Genomic DNA, 18,599 nt, shown 5'->3' with positions numbered 1-18,599 from the left:
AATTCATTACATAATATGATAATTTTTCCCAAAACGCTATGTATCCATTTTCAGAAATGTTGGTAAATTAGTTTTTATTGTTTAAAGAACTTATGAAAGATATTGGTGTTTTTTCACTATCTAATTATGGCATGGGCTTCTTCAATGACAGAAAAGTATTTGTTTGAAATCTAGCACTTGATAGTTTCATTTCATAGAGACAAATAATCATGTTTTTTTGCAAAATGCTATACATCCGCCTCACTCTCAGAGAAATAAGTAGTACTGCTAGGTTTTACACAGTCAAATGTAACAAATAACTACATTTTTAATAAAGAACTGTACAAATGATACATTTGTGACATATATTATTTTTATTTTTATTTTTTATGAATCAATACAGTAATATGAGATCTGAATGTAAAACATTTACATTTTACATTTGAGTAATTTAGCAGATGCTCTTATCCAGAGCGACTACAGTTAGTGCATTCATCTTAAGATAGCTAGGTGAGACAACCACATATCACAGTCAAATATACAGGATACCAACATTCCATTCCAGCTAAACAATGGATATATACTGTATAGCGTTTTGCAAATAAAACACATCTTAATACACACCTACAATCTATGAATAAAAAAAACTGAGAACAGTAATATTTTACACACACATGAAAAACCATGTGAAAAATGTATGGAGATAGCATTTTGGAAATAACCTCTTCATATGTAACCAGAGAGAGAACATTCTCCCGAATCAGACACCGTCTAGTCAATACGTTCACACCGTCCTAACGAGAAAGTACATACATGTTGCCCTAATGAAACAGACAAATGGGAACATGCACTGCTCCAACGAAGACAACACCAACAACACACTCTGCCCATCTCACAGAGGAAGACCATCAGAAAGAGAGAGATAGAGAGAGAGGCAAAAATAAATGGAGAGAATTGAGATGGGAAAAGAGAGAGAAAGAGGGCTGAAGGTTAGACAGAGAGAGGATAAAAGGTGAAAAACAGAGAAACTAGTCGAAAGGAGTCAAGTATGCTGACCATTTCTTCTTCCTTTTTCTCTCCCCCTCTTTCTCTCTCCCTCTACCACTCTCTTTCTCTCTCTCTTGCTCTCGCTCTCTACCACTCTCTTTCTTTCTTTCTCTCTCTTTCTACCTCTTTATTTCTTTCTTTCTTTCTCTCTCGCTCTCTCTCTCGTCTCTATATTTGGAGCAGTGGAGTTCAGGGGACAGTCAGTGCTGTTGGGTCTTGGTTACTGCAGCAGTAAGGTGCCACTCAGAGAGAGAGGCAGAGGAAGTTATCCCACTTTATCACCCCACTGACAGAGAGATAGGTGAGGGTCACCCCACTAAGAGTCAGAGGAACCGGTCTTTGCTGGTTATAACTCACCATCCCACATCTGACTCTGCATACCCTCTGACCCTGGTAACCTACTAGCACAGCAACTGGTGACACTACACACTGTAACACGTCCATAACCCTCCAACATTACCTAACAGAGAAGAAGCACTCTCTTTTGACGACACCACAATGGCCTCTCTCTGGATTGGGCAAAATTCTATCCCACTATTGGTTAGTGGAATAGAATCAGGTTTGTTAGTGCTGGGCTGGAACACAAGCCTGCTGCATACACTGTAGCTCTCTATCGCTGAATTTCAGAAAATCCCTTTCTGTTTACATCAATCCAATGCTGTCCATGGAGGGGAGTGAGCAAGTGTCCATGAGGGGGTTTGAGCAAGTGTCCATGGAGGGGAGTGAGCAAGTGTCCATGAGGGGGTTTGAGCAAGTGTCCATGAGGGGGAGTGAGCAAGTGTCCATGAGGGGGAGTGAGCAAGTGTCCATGAGGGGGTTTGAGCAAGTATCCATGGAGGGGAGTGAGCAAGTGTCCATGAGGGGGTTTGAGCAAGTATCCATGGAGGGGAGTGAGCAAGTGTCCATGAGGGGGGTTTGAGAAAGTGTCCATGAGGTGGTGTGAGCACATGTCCATGGGGGGAGTGAGCAAGTGTCCATGGGGGGAGTGAGCAAGTGTCCATGAGGGGGTGTGAACAAGTGTCCATGGGGGGGGGAGTGAGAAAGTGTCCATGAGGGGGTGTGAGCAAGTGTCCATGAGGGGGTGTGAGCAAGTGCACACTCTCGGAAGAATGGTATGGGATAAGAAGTCAGCACAGGATCAGGGTTGCCAGCCCTTTGCCTACCCTTGGCCCTATAGCAGGGGTGTCCAACTGAATTCCTAGGGCAGGGGTGGGCAAAGGACAGGGGTGGGCAAAAAAAAAAAGATGATTATGGGTTAAAACACTCCAGGCCACTCTTGAAAGTCTAAAACTAGACAGAAATTATGTTGAAATTATAATGGTCCTACAGTATATATTTTCAAATAACTGCCCCTTTTCTGGGCTGCAAATGGATTTTGACAAACAAATCGGTCTCCAAAAAATCTGTGCAGCCCTCTGTTGAATTTCAAAATCCCAATGTGGCCCTTGAGCCAAAAAGTTTGTCCACCCCTGTCCTAGGGGGACTAAGTGTCTGCGGGTTTTTGCTCCTCCCTTGTACTTGATTGATCAATTAACATCATTGATTAGTTAGGATCTCCCCTCACCTGGTTGTCTACACGAATTAATTGGACACGAATTGAAAGGAAAAAACTAAAACTTGACACCCTTGCCCTGCCTATAGAAACACCCGCTTCAGCAGTACCTCGTCTCGTCTGTAGATGGCAGCAGGATCCCAGAGAGGTTCAATGGGAGTAAATTACAGGCTGCATCTCAGGCTGTTAAAACAGGATTACAACATAAACCAGGGTTCTTCAATTCCGGTCCTGGAGGGCCGAAACACCTCTGTTTTTCATCCTCTCCTTCTAATCAGGGGCTAATTCAGACCTGGGACACCAGGTGAGTGCAATTAACTACCAGGTAGAAATAAAAAACAGAAGTGTTTCGGCCCTCCAGGACCGGAATTGAAGAACCCTGACATAAACTGTTAGGACACAGACAAGTGTATTGATAGTAATATGATTGTCTCAATCGGATAACAAAGTCACATTTTAATTGGGGATGTAATTAGACAGGTCTCATTACCTTCATCTGCACTGGTATGGAAATATCTGACTTTTTGGATGAGTACAGATGAACGAGGAATTGAGACAATGAGAGGGAGTCATTAGACTATTGAGATTAAGAAGAAGAGACAAGGAGATGACGCTGCTTTAGGAGAGGAAGCGAGCCCCTGACTGGACAGTTGATGAGCCTCCTCAAGACAGGACATGTGGAAGCTATGCAGAGGCACCATTCGTTTTCTCCTATGAATAAGTAGCCTAGGCTACTTCAAGGATGGAAGGAAAGAATTATGTGTTATCAAAGTAGTCCCAATGAACAAGACTTGAGGTACTCCACTCTTTTTCGGACCAGCCAAGAACCTAGACCGAGTTTCACTTTCACATCTCTGGAAGTTTAGATTTTGCAAAGGATATTCAACCCCTTGTTCTGGTGAATCAGGGTGTCACTCCTCTACAGTCCTGCAAGGCTGCGTGAACAGATTACATGATATCGGCTTCCTCTGATAAGAAATAATATGATCTGCTGTGCCTACATCGGGGGTGGCTGAGGACCAGAACGCGCATCCATCAAGGCGCGAGCGCGCATTGAGAAGGGGCGGGGCAGCGGGAATCTCTCTTTCCGGATATTTACCTCCACCTGCCCGCGCGACGCGCCTGGTTCCGAGGGTTTTAACAGCGGTAGTATCAACGGACATGACAAAGTTCACAAATCCAGGACTACTGAGGTATTTTAACTGATCTTCTCTAACTAGATTGTCTGTGTTCTCATAACAATCCGCCAGGATCAACTTGATATCTGAAGTGAAGTAAAGTTGCTGAATGGCATGTTGAGTATAGCAGTAGAAGAACCTATAACATTAGGCTACGTTTATGTTGGTCGTTCATAGAGCCTACTTAGTTTAAAGTCCACGTCGAGGCTGTAGGTTTCAAATAACCTACCATTAAGGATATTGGACGTTATCTTATTCTCCTTGTTAGTTATTGCGATACACCAGTTGAATCGATAACCGAGATGACGTCTGATAACAAGTTCGCCAATGCCACCAGGAGCAAATCTCAGGCCTATCTGATACACTTTAAATAGGCGATGTTGTATACCAATACTGCCCTCAACAGTCTAGACTTAAAAAAACTCAGTGTCTTAAAATAGTTAAGGCAGTTCAGTTCTAACTGGTGTGAATGTCATTATCATTATGGAAAATCAGGCGTGTGAGAGTGCTCTACTCACTGTAATGTATTCAGAGTGAGTACAAACATTAACCTGTGTGTGTGTGTGTGTGTCATAGGCCTAGAGAAAGACCTGGCCCACTCACCTTAGCCTACATTAACACACACACACACACACACACACCTACTGTTATTAAAAGCATGGGTTATTGGGTTGATGCCCAGTAGAGCTGGTGTGTAAACAACACTGCCATGCGTTTGCATGTAGATCTGAGATCAGTTCCTAGGCCTGTGGATGGGCGAGCTCGTCTCTGACAATATTTAACATTCTTATCATTCAGCAGTCTGCACAGGGAGGAAGAGAGAGAGAGAAAAGGAGGGAGGGAGGACGGACATGTTCAGACTGGACAGATAATAATGTATTACCGACAGACACACACACATACCCGCTACATTACTCATTGCAGCATGATACTGCTTCACAGACACAAAAAGTACACACTGGGCGTGTGTGTGTGGTTTTGTTTGTGTGTGTGTGGGGGGGTGGTTTGTGTGTGGGTGGGGGGGGGGGCCAGTATGAAAAAAATTAAATAATGTACAGTGAGGGAAAAAAGTATTTGGTCCCCTGCTGATTTTGTATGTTTGCCCACTGACAAAGAAATGATTAGTCTATAATTTTAATGGTAGGTTTATTTGAACAGTAAGAGACAGAATAACAACAAAAAAATCCAGAAAAACGCATGTCAAAAATGTTATAAATTGATTTGCATTTTGAGGGAAATAAGTATTTGACCCCCTCTCAATCAGAAAGATTTCTGGCTCCCAGGTGTCTTTTATACAGGTAACGAGCTGAGATTAGGAGCACACTCTTAAAGGGAGTGCTCCTAATCTCAGTTTGTTACCTGTATAAAAGACACCTGTCCACAGAAGCAATCAATCAATCAGATTCCAAACTCTCCACCATGGCCAAGACCAAAGAGCTCCCCAAGGATGTCAGGGACAAGATTGTAGACCTACACAAGGCTGGAATGGGCTACAAGACCATCGGCAAGCAGCTTTGTGAGAAGGTGAAAACAGTTGGTGCGATTATTCGCAAATGGAAGAAACACAAAATAACTGTCAATCTCCCTCGGCCTGGGGCTCCATGCAAGATCTCACCTCGTGGAGTTGCAATGATCATGAGAACGGTGAGGAATCAGCCCAGAACTACACAGGAGGATCTTGTTAATGATCTCAAGGCAGCTGGGACCATAGTCACCAAGAAAACAATCGGTAACACACTATGCCGTGAAGGACTGAAATCCTGCAGTGCCCGCAAGGTCCCCCTGCTCAAGAAAGCACATATACAGGCCTGTCTGAAGTTTGCCAATGAACATCTGAATGATTCAGAGGAGAACTGGGTGAAAGTGTTGTGGTGAGATGAGACCAAAATCGAGCTCTTTGGCATCAACTCAACTCGCTGTGTTTGGAGGAGGAGGAATGCTGCCTATGACCCCAAGAACACCATCCCCACCGTCAAACATGGAGGTGGAAACATTATGCTTTGGGGGTGTTTTTCTGCTAAGGGGACAGGACAACTTCACCGCATCAAAGGGACGATGGACGGGGCCATGTACCGTCAAATCTTGGGTGAGAACCTCCTTCCCTCAGCCAGGGCATTAAAAATGGGTCGTGGATGGGTATTCCAGCATGACAATGACCCAAAACACACGACCAAGGCAACAAAGGAGTGGCTCAAGAAGAAGCACATTAATGTCCTGGAGTGGCCTAGTCAGTCTCCAGACCTTAATCCCATAGAAAATCTGTGGAGGGAGCTGAAGGTTCGAGTTGCCAAACGTCAGCCTCGAAACCTTAATGACTTGGAGAAGATCTGCAAAGAGGAGTGGGACAAAATCCCTCCTGAGATGTGTGCAAACCTGGTGGCCAACTACAAGAAACGTCTGACCTCTGTGATTGCCAACAAGGGTTTTGCCACCAAGTACTAAGTCATGTTTTGCAGAGGGGTCAAATACTTATTTCCCTCATTAAAATGCAAATCAATTTATAACATTTTTGACATGCGTTTTTCTGGATTTTGTTGTTATTCTGTCTCTCACTGTTCAAATAAACCTACCATTAAAATTATAGACTGATCATGTCTTTGTCAGTGGGCAAACGTACAAAATCAGCAGGGGATCAAATACTTTTTTCCCTCACTGTATGCACTCACTAACTGTAAGTCACTCTGGAAAAGAGCATCTGCTAAAATGACTAAAATGTAAAAAAAAAAAAAAAAAAAAAAAAAAAAGTAAAGTGTGTGTGTGTGTGAGAGCGAATGACAAGGGGCGGTTCTCTGCAGACGATGTCATCCTTAGGGAGGGGCAAAACTACATGAGCAGATATCATCATAATTTCCAGTCTGGAGGTGTTTCATTAAGGTGTGTGTGTGTTGTATCTCTCTCCCCAGGTTGTGGAGAAATGGACTGAGGGTTGTATCAGTGTGTGTGAGTGAAGCGTAAATCAGAGTGCAAAGACACAGAGACGTGATAGTCCGGCATCCCTTCGTGACATAGCTACGCGTCTCTGAGACCACTGTCCGCGGGGAGACGCACAGCCCTAACGGGTACCTCCCCAACATTCCCAACCAACGCGGCTCCATGTCCCTCTATTCATTTGAATGTGTTGACAGTTGGATAAATTGCTTGAGCCGCGTTAAGAATTCAAAAAAATATGAAAGCCAACGGTCCAATATTCTAGAATACTGCTGTGCATACACATTTTGGACTCTGATAGACGTGTATGTGAGAGAAAGTGAATGTGTGTGTATGAGGTTGAGTAACCCGCGGTAACAGACATGCCCAAGCCTGATCTACTCTGTTTGGTTCAACTACTGGACAACACTATCCAGACCTTTACAGTCAATGTGAGTATACACAGACACACACTCTCCTGATGTGCAGAGATCATATGTACAGTGGGGGAAAAAGTATTTAGTCAGCCACCAATTGTGCAAGTTCTCCCACTTAAAAAGATGAGAGGCCTGTCATTTTCATCATAGGTACACGTCAACTATGACAGACAAAATGAGATTTTTTTTCTCCAGAAAATCACATTGTAGGATTTTTTATGAATTTATTTGCAAATTATGGTGGAAAATAAGTATTTGGTCACCTACAAACAAGCAAGATTTCTGGCTCTCACAGACCTGTAACTTCTTCTTTAAGAGGCTCCTCTGTCCTCCACTCGTTACCTGTATTAATGGCACCTGATTGAACTTGTTATCAGTATAAAAGACACCTGTCCACAACCTCAAACAGTCACACTCCAAACTCCACTATGGCCAAGACCAAAGAGCTGTCAAAGGACACCAGAAACAAAATTGTAGACCAGGCTGGGAAGACTGAATCTGCAATAGGTAAGCAGCTTGGTTTGAAGAAATCAACTGTGGGAGCAATTATTAGGAAATGGAAGACATACAAGACCACTGATAATCTCCCTCGATCTGGGGCTCCACGCAAGATCTCACCCCGTGGGGTCAAAATGATCACAAGAACGGTGAGCAAAAATCCCTGAACCACACGGGGGGACCTAGTGAATGACCTGCAGAGAGCTGGGACCAAAGTAACAAAGCCTACCATCAGTAACACACTACGCCGCCAGGGACTCAAATCCTGCAGTGCCAGACGTGTCCCCCTGCTTAAGCCAGGCCCGTCTGAAGTTTGCTAGAGTGCATTTGGATGATCCAGAAGAGGATTGGGAGAATGTCATATGGTCAGATGAAACCAAAATAGAACTTTTTGGTAAAAACTAAACTCTAGTCGTGTTTGGAGGACAAAGAATGCTGAGTTGCATCCAAAGAACACCATACCTACTGTGAAGCATGGGGGTGGAAATATCATGCTTTGGGGCTGTTTTTCTGCAAAGGGACCAGGACGACTGATCCGTGTAAAGGAAAGAATGAATGGGGCCATGTATCGTGAGATTTTGAGTGAAAACCACCTTCCATCAGCAAGGGCATTGAAGATGAAACGTGGCTGGGTCTTTCAGCATGACAATGATCCCAAACACACCGCCCGGGCAACGAAGGAGTGGCTTCGTAAGAAGCATTTCAAGGTCCTGGAGTGGCCTAGCCAGTCTCCAGATCTCAACCCCATAGAAAATCTTTGGAGGGAGCTGAAAGTCCGTGTTGCCCAGCGACAGCCCCAAAACATCACTGCTCTACAGGAGATCTGCATGGAGGAATGGGCCAAAATACCAGCAACAGTGTGTGAAAACCTTGTGAAGACTTACAGAAAACGTTTGACCTGTGTCATTGCCAACAAAGGGTATATAACAAAGTATTGAGACTTTTGTTATTGACCAAATACTTATTTTCCACCATAATTTGCAAATAAATTCATTAAAAATCCTACAATATGATTTTCTGGATTTTTTTCTCTCTCAATTTGTCTGTTATAGTTGACGTGTACCTATGATGAAAATTACAGGCCTCTCTCATCTTTTTAAGTGGGAGAACTTGCACAATTGGTGGCTGACTAAATACTTTTTTCCCCCCACTGTAGTTCCTATCCATCTCTGTAGAGTGGTAATGATAGCAGTGTCAGAAGGGCAGACCGGGAAACTCAGATCTCAGCTTCCCATTGATCTCAACACACAACCTTGACCTGGAGAACACACTCATTAGAGAAGCTTTACCAAACCATACTGTACTACAATATCACATACACACACACACACTGAGTGACTCCCAGTATAAGGTGTGTTTTGCATCTCTCAGAAGCAGGATGCAGGGGAGGTTCTGCTGGAGCAGGTGTGTAACCAGCTGGGTCTGCAGGAGAGACATTTCTTCAGTCTGCAGCTACGAGACTCCAACACCACCATCGTTGCTCAAACACACTCTCCTGTGAGCAGCTACACACACGCACACACGCATGCACATATAAACACACTCTAGTGAGTATCTACACTAACACAGCGCACACACACTCTTTCTCTAGTGAGTATCTACACTAACACAGCTCACACACACTATTTCTCTAGTGGATATCTACACTAACACAGCTCACACACACTCTTTCTCTAGTGAGTATTTACACTAACACAGCTCACACACACTCTTTTGTGAGTAGCTACACACACACTTAGTGAGTACTCTAAAACGCACACAACAGATGGTGAATGTAGCATAATGTCTTTGATTAACATAGTTTGTTTGTCTTGCAGAGGTGGCTAGAGGCCAACAAACCACTGAAGAAGCAGCTGAAAGGTAAGAAACACTAAATGAGACCTTAGCCTGAGCCCAGTGTCATCCTACTGTTTAGCCTGAGCCCAGTGACATCCTACTGTTTAGCCTGAGCCCAGTGTCATCCTACTGTTTAGCCTGAGCCCAGTGTCATCCTACTGTTTAGCCTGAGCCCAGTGACATCCTACTGTTTAGCCTGAGCCCAGTGACATTCTACTGTTTAGCCTGAGCCCAGTGACATCCTACTGTCTAGCCTGAGCCCAGTGTCATCCTACTGTCTAGCCTGAGCCCAGTGTCATCCTACTGTCTAGCCTGAGCCCAGTGTCATCCTACTGTCTAGCCTGAGCCCAGTGTCATCCTACTGTCTAGCCTGAGCCCAGTGACATCCTACTGTCTAGCCTGAGCCCAGTGACATCCTACTATCTAGCCTGAGCCCAGTGACATCCTACTGTCTAGCCTGAGCCCAGTGTCATCCTACTGTCTAGCCTGAGCCCAGTGTCATCCTACTGTCTAGCCTGAGCCCAGTGACATCCTACTGTCTAGCCTGAGCCCAGTATGATCCTACTGTTTAGCCTGAGCCCAGTGTCATCCTACTGTCTAGCCTGAGCCCAGTGTCATCCTACTGTCTAGCCTGAGCCCAGTGTCATCCTACTGTCTAGCCTGAGTCCAGTGTCATCCTACTGTCTAGCCTGAGCCCAGTGACATCCTACTGTCTAGCCTGAGCCGTGTCATCCTACTGTCTAGCCTGAGCCCAGTGACATCCTACTGTCTAGCCTGAGCCCAGTGTCATCCTACTGTCTAGCCTGAGCCCAGTGTCATCCTACTGTCTAGCCTGAGCCCAGTGACATCCTACTGTTTAGCCTGAGCCCAGTGACATCCTACTGTTTAGCCTGAGCCCAGTGACATCCTACTCTTTAGTCCAGTGTGCATTTCGATAAATGATCAATGTTCAATTTAAGATTGAATTCTGTGGATTGTGGGGGGTCATGTCAGGGGTGATGGATGATTAAGGTCAGAGGTGAGGTCATCGGGCTGTGTCTGACAGTGACTCTGTCCTACAGGAGTTGTCTCTCCCTTCTACCTGACCCTCCGAGTCCGATTCTTCATCTCAGACCCCAACTCTCTACAGCATGACCAGACCAGGTAGGGACATGAGTAGGGATCATGGTCTCGTGACAAGGTAGCCCTGCCTGCCACTTCAAAATCAGTGGAACCTTTGGCCCAATAGGGAATTTCCTCTTGGTCTAATGGTCAAGAGGTTGGTTGGGTTCTCCAATGGGAGACCTGGGTTCAGATCCCCTGTGTGTGTCTGTGTACCTGTAGACAATGTTGAGAGTGTGTGTCATTAGGATGTACAGTATATGTCTGATTCAGATGATAACCGTCTCCTCTACTGTCCTGTGTGTCTGCAGGCATATGTACTTCCTCCAGATCAGGAGTGACATCAGAGAGGGCAGGTCAGACACTCTGAGCTCCCACATACACATACATTCCCTCTTACTCCACCTAGTGGTGTAAACAGTGTGACGTTACATTGAGAAAGTGTGTGTCCTGCAGGTTGAAGTGTCCTCTGAGTGCAGCTGTAGTACTGGCCTCCTATGCTGTGCAGTGTAAGTCACGCTCTCTTCTTTGGTCTTATTAGTGTGTTGTCTGTCTGGGGGTTTAGCATAATCTGTCTCGCTCTTTCACTGTCTCTCTCTCGCTCTCTTTCTCCTTCTCTCTCTCTCTTTCTCCTCTTCTCTCTCTCTCTCTTTCTCCTCTTCTCTCTCTTTCTCCTCTTCTCTCTCTCTCTCTTTCGGTCTTCTCTCTCTGTGTTGTAGCTGAGCTAGGTGACTACTCCCCAGACCTTCTCCCTGGTTACCTGTCCAAAAGCCATTTCCTCCCGGAGCAGGACGATGACTTCCTGTCTAGAGTGGAGGCTCTGTACCCAGGGCACAGGTACACACACCCAGAGACCAGGCGTGTATACAGCACCCCCTGGCCTACTAGAGGACATGGTGGAGCTGTTAGCATAATGCTGATACCAACCTATCCTATTCATGTGCTGTTTCAGGGGGCTGAAGCAGAGTGAAGCAGAGCTGTGTTTTCTCAATACAGCAAGAACACTGGAGCTGTATGGAGTGGAGCTACACACTGCCATGGTAAGTACCTCCGTATGTCTCCCTCTGACGCTCCCCTCTGATGCTCCCTCGGCTTCCTCTCATTATTCTATCTCTGTCTTTCTCGTAGGACTCCAACAGTTCCCCTCTATTGGTGGGATTGGCCTCAGGGGGCGTAGCTATCTTCTGTAACATGATTTGCTCCAGCTTCTTCCCCTGGTGAACACCTGGACTTATGATCAGACCCACACCCCACACACACACACCCCACACACACACACCACACACCACACACCCCACACACACCCCACACACACACACACCCCACACACACACCCCACACCCCACACACACACACACCCCACACACACACCCCACACCCCACACACACACACCCCACACACACACACACCCCACACACACACACCCCACACCCACACCCTGAGTATGTATTGTCTCCTGCAGGGTGAACATCATCAAGATATCCTTCAAGAGGAAACGCTTCCTTATGCAGCTCCGACGCAAACATGTGAGTCCTGATTGGCTCAAAATGGTGTGTCCTGCTCTCCTATTGGCTGGCCTTAGTGTTGTCTTCATAACGTGTGTTCCAGGGGGAGACGCAGGACTGTGTGGTGAGCCTGGTCCTGCCCTGTCACAGGGCATGTAAGAGCCTGTGGAGGTCATGTGTGGACCATCACTGCTTCTTCCACTCCAACAAGGCAACCCGTAGCCCACACTACGCCAACCTGGCAACCCAGATACACAACAAGCTGCTCTCACAACACTGGGCCTTGGGCAACACTAAAACAGACAGGCAAGCGCACACACACACACACACACATAACAGACACTATCTTTCTCTCTTTCTTTTACTCATCTGCACACTTGTCTCCTCTGCAGTGGTCCAGTGTGTAAGAAAGTGATGGGTGGGATGGAGTGGAACCCGGTTCTGAGGGGGTCCACCTCGTCAGAACACCTGGAGACCAAGAGCCTGCCATCCCGATCCCCCCCGCTCACACCCAACTGGTACTGCCCACACCACACACACTGCTACAGCAGGAGATATCATGTTAAGGAGTAGCTGTGTCTAGGGGTAACTTCATCCTACCTTGTCTCTCTCTCTGTTAGGCGGAGTCCTCGTGTGCGTCATGGCGCCCGTAAACCCCGCCCCTCCTCAGTGGAGCTGAACAATGACCTGCGAGACGTCTCAGAGGGGGAGGACGTCTTTTACACCTACAGGGTCTCCCTCAGCAGCAGCAGGGGCATCCAGGAGGGCACGCCTACACACAGGTCAGACACACACACACTTGCACACGGTATGAAATTGTATCAGTGTAAAGTACATTCTCATGTTGGAGTATGTTCTGAACACAGTATCTATATCAGTGTTTCTGGTACACACAGCCAAGGGGGCGGATTGTCGCAAGTTGATGATATCAGCACAGGAGAGGACGACATTGAGGCCACCTCTCACTACCGGGACAAGGTCAGTTACCCAGACAGACACGGGTGTGGGGGTGATCATGTATTTGGGATAAAGTATCTCATCTGTGTGTGCCAAATTCAGTCAATTGTGTGTGTGTTGCAGCGTGCTCTGGGGGATGGAGACCTGCTATTGGTGCGTCTCGCACCTGATCACAACGGAAAGTTTGGTTTCAATGTCAAAGTGAGTCTCCCCTTCAATGAATCACACACACTCTGTTACATACAGTACCATTCCTGTATCCCTGACTGTGTTCCTGTTCTCAGGGTGGCGTGGACCAGAAGATGCCTCTGGCCATATCCCAAGTCAACCCTGACTCCCCTGTAAGTGACCATGTATTCTGGTTTATCTGTGTTGCTAATGCCTTTGTAAACAGTACTTTAGATTAATCCAATGTGATTTGCTTGATTTGTTGATTGATTAATTGATTGTAGGCGGGGCGGGTTGAGCCAAGGTTGTTGGAAGGGGACCAGGTCGTGTTGATCAACGGTCGCGACATCTCTGAACACACGCATGACCAGGTTGTCATGTTCATAAGAGCCAGCAGAGAGTCCCACTCCAGAGAACTGGCTCTGCTCATACGACGCAAAGGTAACACGCACACTAGAGAGAGTGAGAGAATGGCCCTGCTAATCAGACACTGATGCAGGTAACACACTGTGTGTGTTTAGGTCCAGGCCGTGTGGCCCCCCTGCTGCAGTTTCCCTCTGCCCTGTCTCTGACTGGCCAATCACACAGTGATCCACTGCTTCTGCCTGGCCAATCAGAACGAGGCCAGACACTTGAAGAGTCCATGAAACAACTGGAGAGGGGAATCCAGACAGGCACTCTCACCTTCCACTTCGAGGTGTGTTTTAGTTAGGCAACAACACTATGAAAGGGACTTGCTTGTGTGTTTAAATGTAACAAATGCACTTTGGGAATAACTAGTCATTCACATCACAATAAAACCTGCTGTTGACAATGCAGACAGAAGAGCGTAGTGAGTGATGGTGATGATGTGTGTGTTGTAGAACCTGTACATGAGGAAGCCTGGTCTATCAGTAGCCTGCGCTCGTCTCCCAGAGAACACAGACAAGAACAGATACAAGGACGTGCTGCCCTGTGAGTACATACAGTTCTGTGTCCTAGTAGGAGTGACTCAACATACCAGTGCCAGTGTACCTATCTTCCCTAATGTCCTGAATCTGTGGGAGCTGGAGGACAGGACACTGTGCTTTGTTTGTTGAGCTGGTATGGTGGTTTGTGTGGGTCTGGGGTGGTTTGTGCGGGTCTGGGGTGGTTTGTGCGGGTCTGGGGTGGTTTGTGCGGGTCTTGTTCTGACACACACTCTCAAACTCTTTGTTCTGTCAGATGACATCTCCAGAGTGGTACTTCAGGACCAAGAGGACTACATCAATGCAAGCCACATAATGGTCAGTACACACTGTGTGTTTAGTGTTGTCCTTGTTGACTTGTGTGTAATTATGCTGTATTTGTATATTCTGTGTGTCAGGTGGTGCCCCCAGGGTCTGGTGTGTGTCTGCGCTACATTGCAGCTCAAGGACCGCTGCCTCAGACCTGCACTCACTTCTGGCAGAGTGTGTGGGAGCAACGCACACACACCATCATCATGCTCACCACACTCACCGAGAGAGGACGGGTATACACACGGACACACTCTCTCCTCTCTCTTTCAAAGAGTGAAACACACATTTACCGAATGAGAATGGATACAGCACACACAGGTTTACCAAGGTCCCAGGCTCATTGTGAGTAGCTGTCTGCGTCTTTGCCTGCCTGTTGCTTGGTAACCTGAAGCTCTTACTAATTGATCATCTTGCTGATATTCCACAGGTACTTCACACACACACACATTGAGGCTGACAGTCAGTTTCCACTCATCTCCTGATATAATATAAGTCCTGGCCTTGAGAATGTCCTGAGATGTTTGGGAGAACACACTGAGTGAAGCACTGACTCAGAAATATGGAACACAGCTCAGTAAAATAAAATGTCTCAGAGCTTAAAGATGTGTTATAGCCTCTAGTAAATCAATATTAATGAATGTCAAAAATCTATTGTGTGTGTGTTTCAGACTAAGTGCCACCAGTACTGGCCACACCCTCCTGAAGTGGTTGATTATGGGTACCTGAGAGTCAGCTGCCACTCCGAGGAATGCAACCTGGCCTACGTCACACGCCAGTTCACCCTCACACACACACAGGTAACACACACGACCTGACTCACATAACAGGAGGGGTGTGTGTGTGTGTGTGTGTGTGTGAGTTCTCCACAGGAAACATTGACCAAACTATCCCCAGCCAGCTCCACGTGTTTCTGCTTCCATTGGCATTGTGTTTATTTACCTTTACACCACAGAGGTTAATATAGAACACGTTCTCCTTTACAATAATAGCCTGCCAAAGAGTACACACACACTACACTGCTGTGCTGGCCCATCTGTTCCTCTGGCTGTCAGAATTAATCCCTGCATGGAGCCACAGGCTGGACAACACACTCTCCTCCTCTATCCCTCCTCCATCTCTCCCTCTCTACTCTACTCTCCTCCCTCTCTACTCTCCTCCCTCTCTACTCTCCTCCCGCTCTACTCTCCTCCCGCTCTACTCTCCTCCCGCTCTACTCTCCTCCCTCTCTACTCTCCTCCCTCTCTACTCTCCTCCCGCTCTACTCTCCTCCCGCTCTACTCTCCTCCCTCTCTACTCTACTCTCCTCCCTCTCTACTCTACTCTCCTCCCTCTCTACTCTCCTCCCGCTCTACTCTCCTCCCTCTCTACTCTTCTCTCCTCTCTACTCTCCTCTCTCTACTCTCCTCCAGATCTCCCATCACAGTAACTGAGGTACCACACCCTACACTTTTAACTGTTTCTCTCTCCTCGCATCTCATCCATCTTCCATTACAATCATCACATATCCAGGTTAATTTAATTTATTAAAATATCTTTCATAAAAGAGACAGTGTGTGTTCTCTCAGCTGTTTTCCTTCTGTGTTTATTATCCTATACGTGTGTGTGATTCCAGCTGGGAAAGGAGCGTTCGGTGACCCACCTGCAGTATGTAGCATGGCCAGACCATGGTGTACCTGATGACCCCTCAGACTTCCTGCTGTTCATCACCTCTGTTAGGGAGAGGAGGACAGGAGACACGCCACTTATGGTGCACTGCAGGTACACACACACACACGCACGCACACATTCACACACACGCACGCACACACACACAAACTACCCCTCTAAGGTTGCAAGACTTATAACACCTCATGTATGTTGTTGATGTAATTGCAGCGCTGGGATTGGGCGTACAGGTGTTCTCATTACCATGGAGACGGCGTTGACGCTGTTGGAGAGCGGACGACCTGTGTTCCCTCTGGACATCATCAGGACGCTCCGAGACCAGAGGGCCATGATGATCCAGACCACGGTACACACAAGCACGCCTATACGTCTAACCATTAGCTACGGTCCTCCAAGACCAGCCTTGAGCCCTGACTGAAACCCTAATGACTGTCTGCAAATTCCTTTGGTATGTTTGTTGTATGTGACTGGACTATTTTTATGTTTGTGTTCAAGTGTCAGTTCCGGTTTATGTGTGAGGCCATCCTGCGTGTCTACAGAGAGAGGAGAGCATTCTGCAGCACCACCCTCAGCACGGCTAACGGACCACTAACAGGAGGAGGGGGGGGACAGCTAGCCACAGCGCTAGGCTAACAGGAGGGGGGACGCCTAGCCACAGCGCTAGGCTAACAGGAGGGGGGACAGCTAGCCACAGCGCTAGGCTAACAAGAGGGGGGACGCCTAGCCACAGCGCTAGGCTAACAGGAGGGGGGACGGCTAGCCACAGCGCTAGGCTAAAAGGAGGAGGGGGGACAGCTAGGCTAACAGGAGGAGAGGACCGCTAGCCACAGCGCTAGGCTGTAGCCTTAGAGAGCCATAGCACTCCACTAACCTTAAGTGCTCGGCTACGGCTAGCCTTCGGTTGCTACAGCACATAACAAGCCGTAGTGCAGAATGTGCTCAGCTAGTCTTATCCTTATGCTAGCCACAGAGAACAGCTAGCAGGGAAGGGTCATGTACAGTAGAGATCTGTATATTTTTTTTCTCTGGGACAAAAGTGCTACTGTGTGAGTGACTGAAGACCGTATCTCACTATAGCCACTGTAGAAATTATGCCTTAGAGAAATGCCTTCCTAATGGTGGGCCCGCGGCTAGTTCCTCCTGAGTGGTAGCTATTTAGCCTTCCTAATGGTGGGCCCGTGGCTAGTTCCTCCTGAGTGGTAGCTATTTAGCCTTCCTAATGGTGGGCCCGCGGCTAGTTCCTCCTGAGTGGTAGCTATTTAGCCTTCCTAATGGTGGGCCCGCGGCTAGTTCCTCCTGAGTGGTAGCTATTTAGCCTTCCTAATGGTGGGCCCGCGGCTAGTTCCTCCTGAGTGGTAGCTATTTAGCCTTCCTAATGGTGGGCCCGCGGCTAGTTCCTCCTGAGTGGTAGCTATTTAGCCTTCCTAATGGTGGGTCGCAGCTATTTCCTCCTGAGTGGCGGCTATAGAACTAGGCCTTTTATTTTTTTATTTTTTTTTGTCATTTAGCAGACGCTCTTATCCAGAGCGACTTACAGGAGCAATTAGGGTTAAGTGCCTTGCTCAAGGGCACATCGACAGATTTTTCACCCAGTCGGCTCGGGGATTAGAACCAGCGACCTTTCGGTTACTGGCACAACGCTCTTACCCACTAAGCTACCTGCCGCCCTACTTTTCTAGACTAGAGCGATTGACTGGTCTGTCTGTATTGTTGGGAGAGTGTCAAAGGCTTTCGGTGGATTCACAGTACAGACGAACACTGCCAGAGGCACCACACACTACCCCCCCGCTCCCATCTTCCCTAAATTATTGACACACTGAATAAACACACTGATATCCACTTGGAGCTCTCTGTCTGTTTGTTGATCTACTAAAAGTCAATTGATGGTATCTTACATTCTCAGAGTGAATTTTACAGATGAAAGATAATATTCACAAGTTCTACATGTAATATCAGTTCCAGGTAAATGTAAGTATATTTGTGGCCAGTAGAGTTGCCTGTACGTATCAAAACGTTGTAGGAGTTGAGTCCTACAGGCTGCAGTGCAGTTAGTCCTCATTTAAACACATTCCTGTTACCTGCCCTAGATGTCTGCATGCTCCAGTTCAGTGCCAACATAAGTCCCAGACCATGTTGAACAGTCTACTGATCTCATAGAAAGATTTAGGAGGGGCATAGTAGCAATTACTACTAAACAACCATAGCAGGCAGATATCTGGAGTGAGTAAAAGGAATATATTTGTTTTAGGACAGGTCAACTCTCTGCACTTTCACTGGTGTGTGTGCTTCTTTCTGCCTGAATCCCGCGGCTACACCATAATCCTACCGGTTTATTCTGAAATTGCATTCTTCTTTTTTGCTTGTCCTCCACATTACATTGTCCCTATTGTGGTTTGTCCTCCACTGCGCTAGCCGTGGTGTCGCCTGTGGCCGACAGGGAGCGCTGCTTCGCTGACACAGCCTGGCCCCAGTAAAAAAAAAAGTTTGTTCTGCGTTGTGTTTTTACGCA

The 18,599-nt window shown here is 46.9% G+C and overlaps 1 protein-coding gene across 2 annotated transcripts; it reads left to right on the top strand.

The window, feature by feature from the left end:
• The first annotated feature begins 6,958 nt into the window (after positions 1-6,958).
• On the top strand, positions 6,959-17,930 carry LOC311119497 (tyrosine-protein phosphatase non-receptor type 3-like). Of its 2 annotated transcripts, none has more exons than XM_084157751.1 (25): positions 6,959-7,115; positions 8,970-9,095; positions 9,416-9,458; positions 10,496-10,577; positions 10,847-10,891; positions 10,992-11,044; positions 11,255-11,372; positions 11,488-11,575; positions 11,664-11,752; positions 11,999-12,062; positions 12,145-12,347; positions 12,434-12,559; positions 12,662-12,823; positions 12,938-13,019; positions 13,122-13,199; positions 13,283-13,339; positions 13,451-13,607; positions 13,688-13,863; positions 14,030-14,120; positions 14,370-14,431; positions 14,512-14,658; positions 15,094-15,222; positions 16,038-16,183; positions 16,301-16,436; positions 16,586-17,930. In XM_084157751.1, the coding sequence occupies exons 1-25, from the start codon at positions 7,047-7,049 to the stop codon at positions 16,721-16,723; spliced, it is 2,667 nt and encodes an 888-aa protein (XP_084013877.1). In that variant the 5' UTR covers positions 6,959-7,046; the 3' UTR covers positions 16,724-17,930. The 2 variants fall into 2 exon arrangements, with proteins under 2 accessions (XP_084013877.1, XP_084013876.1); XM_084157750.1 differs by having other exon boundaries at positions 12,920-13,019.
• The last annotated feature ends 669 nt before the right edge of the window (positions 17,931-18,599 follow it).

The sequence above is a fragment of the Coregonus lavaretus genome (genome assembly GCF_964263955.1).
Source record: "Coregonus lavaretus genome assembly, chromosome: 3".
Lineage (NCBI taxonomy): Eukaryota > Metazoa > Chordata > Actinopteri > Salmoniformes > Salmonidae > Coregonus > Coregonus lavaretus.
The sequence above is the reverse complement of the archived record's forward strand: the minus strand, read 5'-3'. Positions and strand labels throughout refer to the sequence as shown.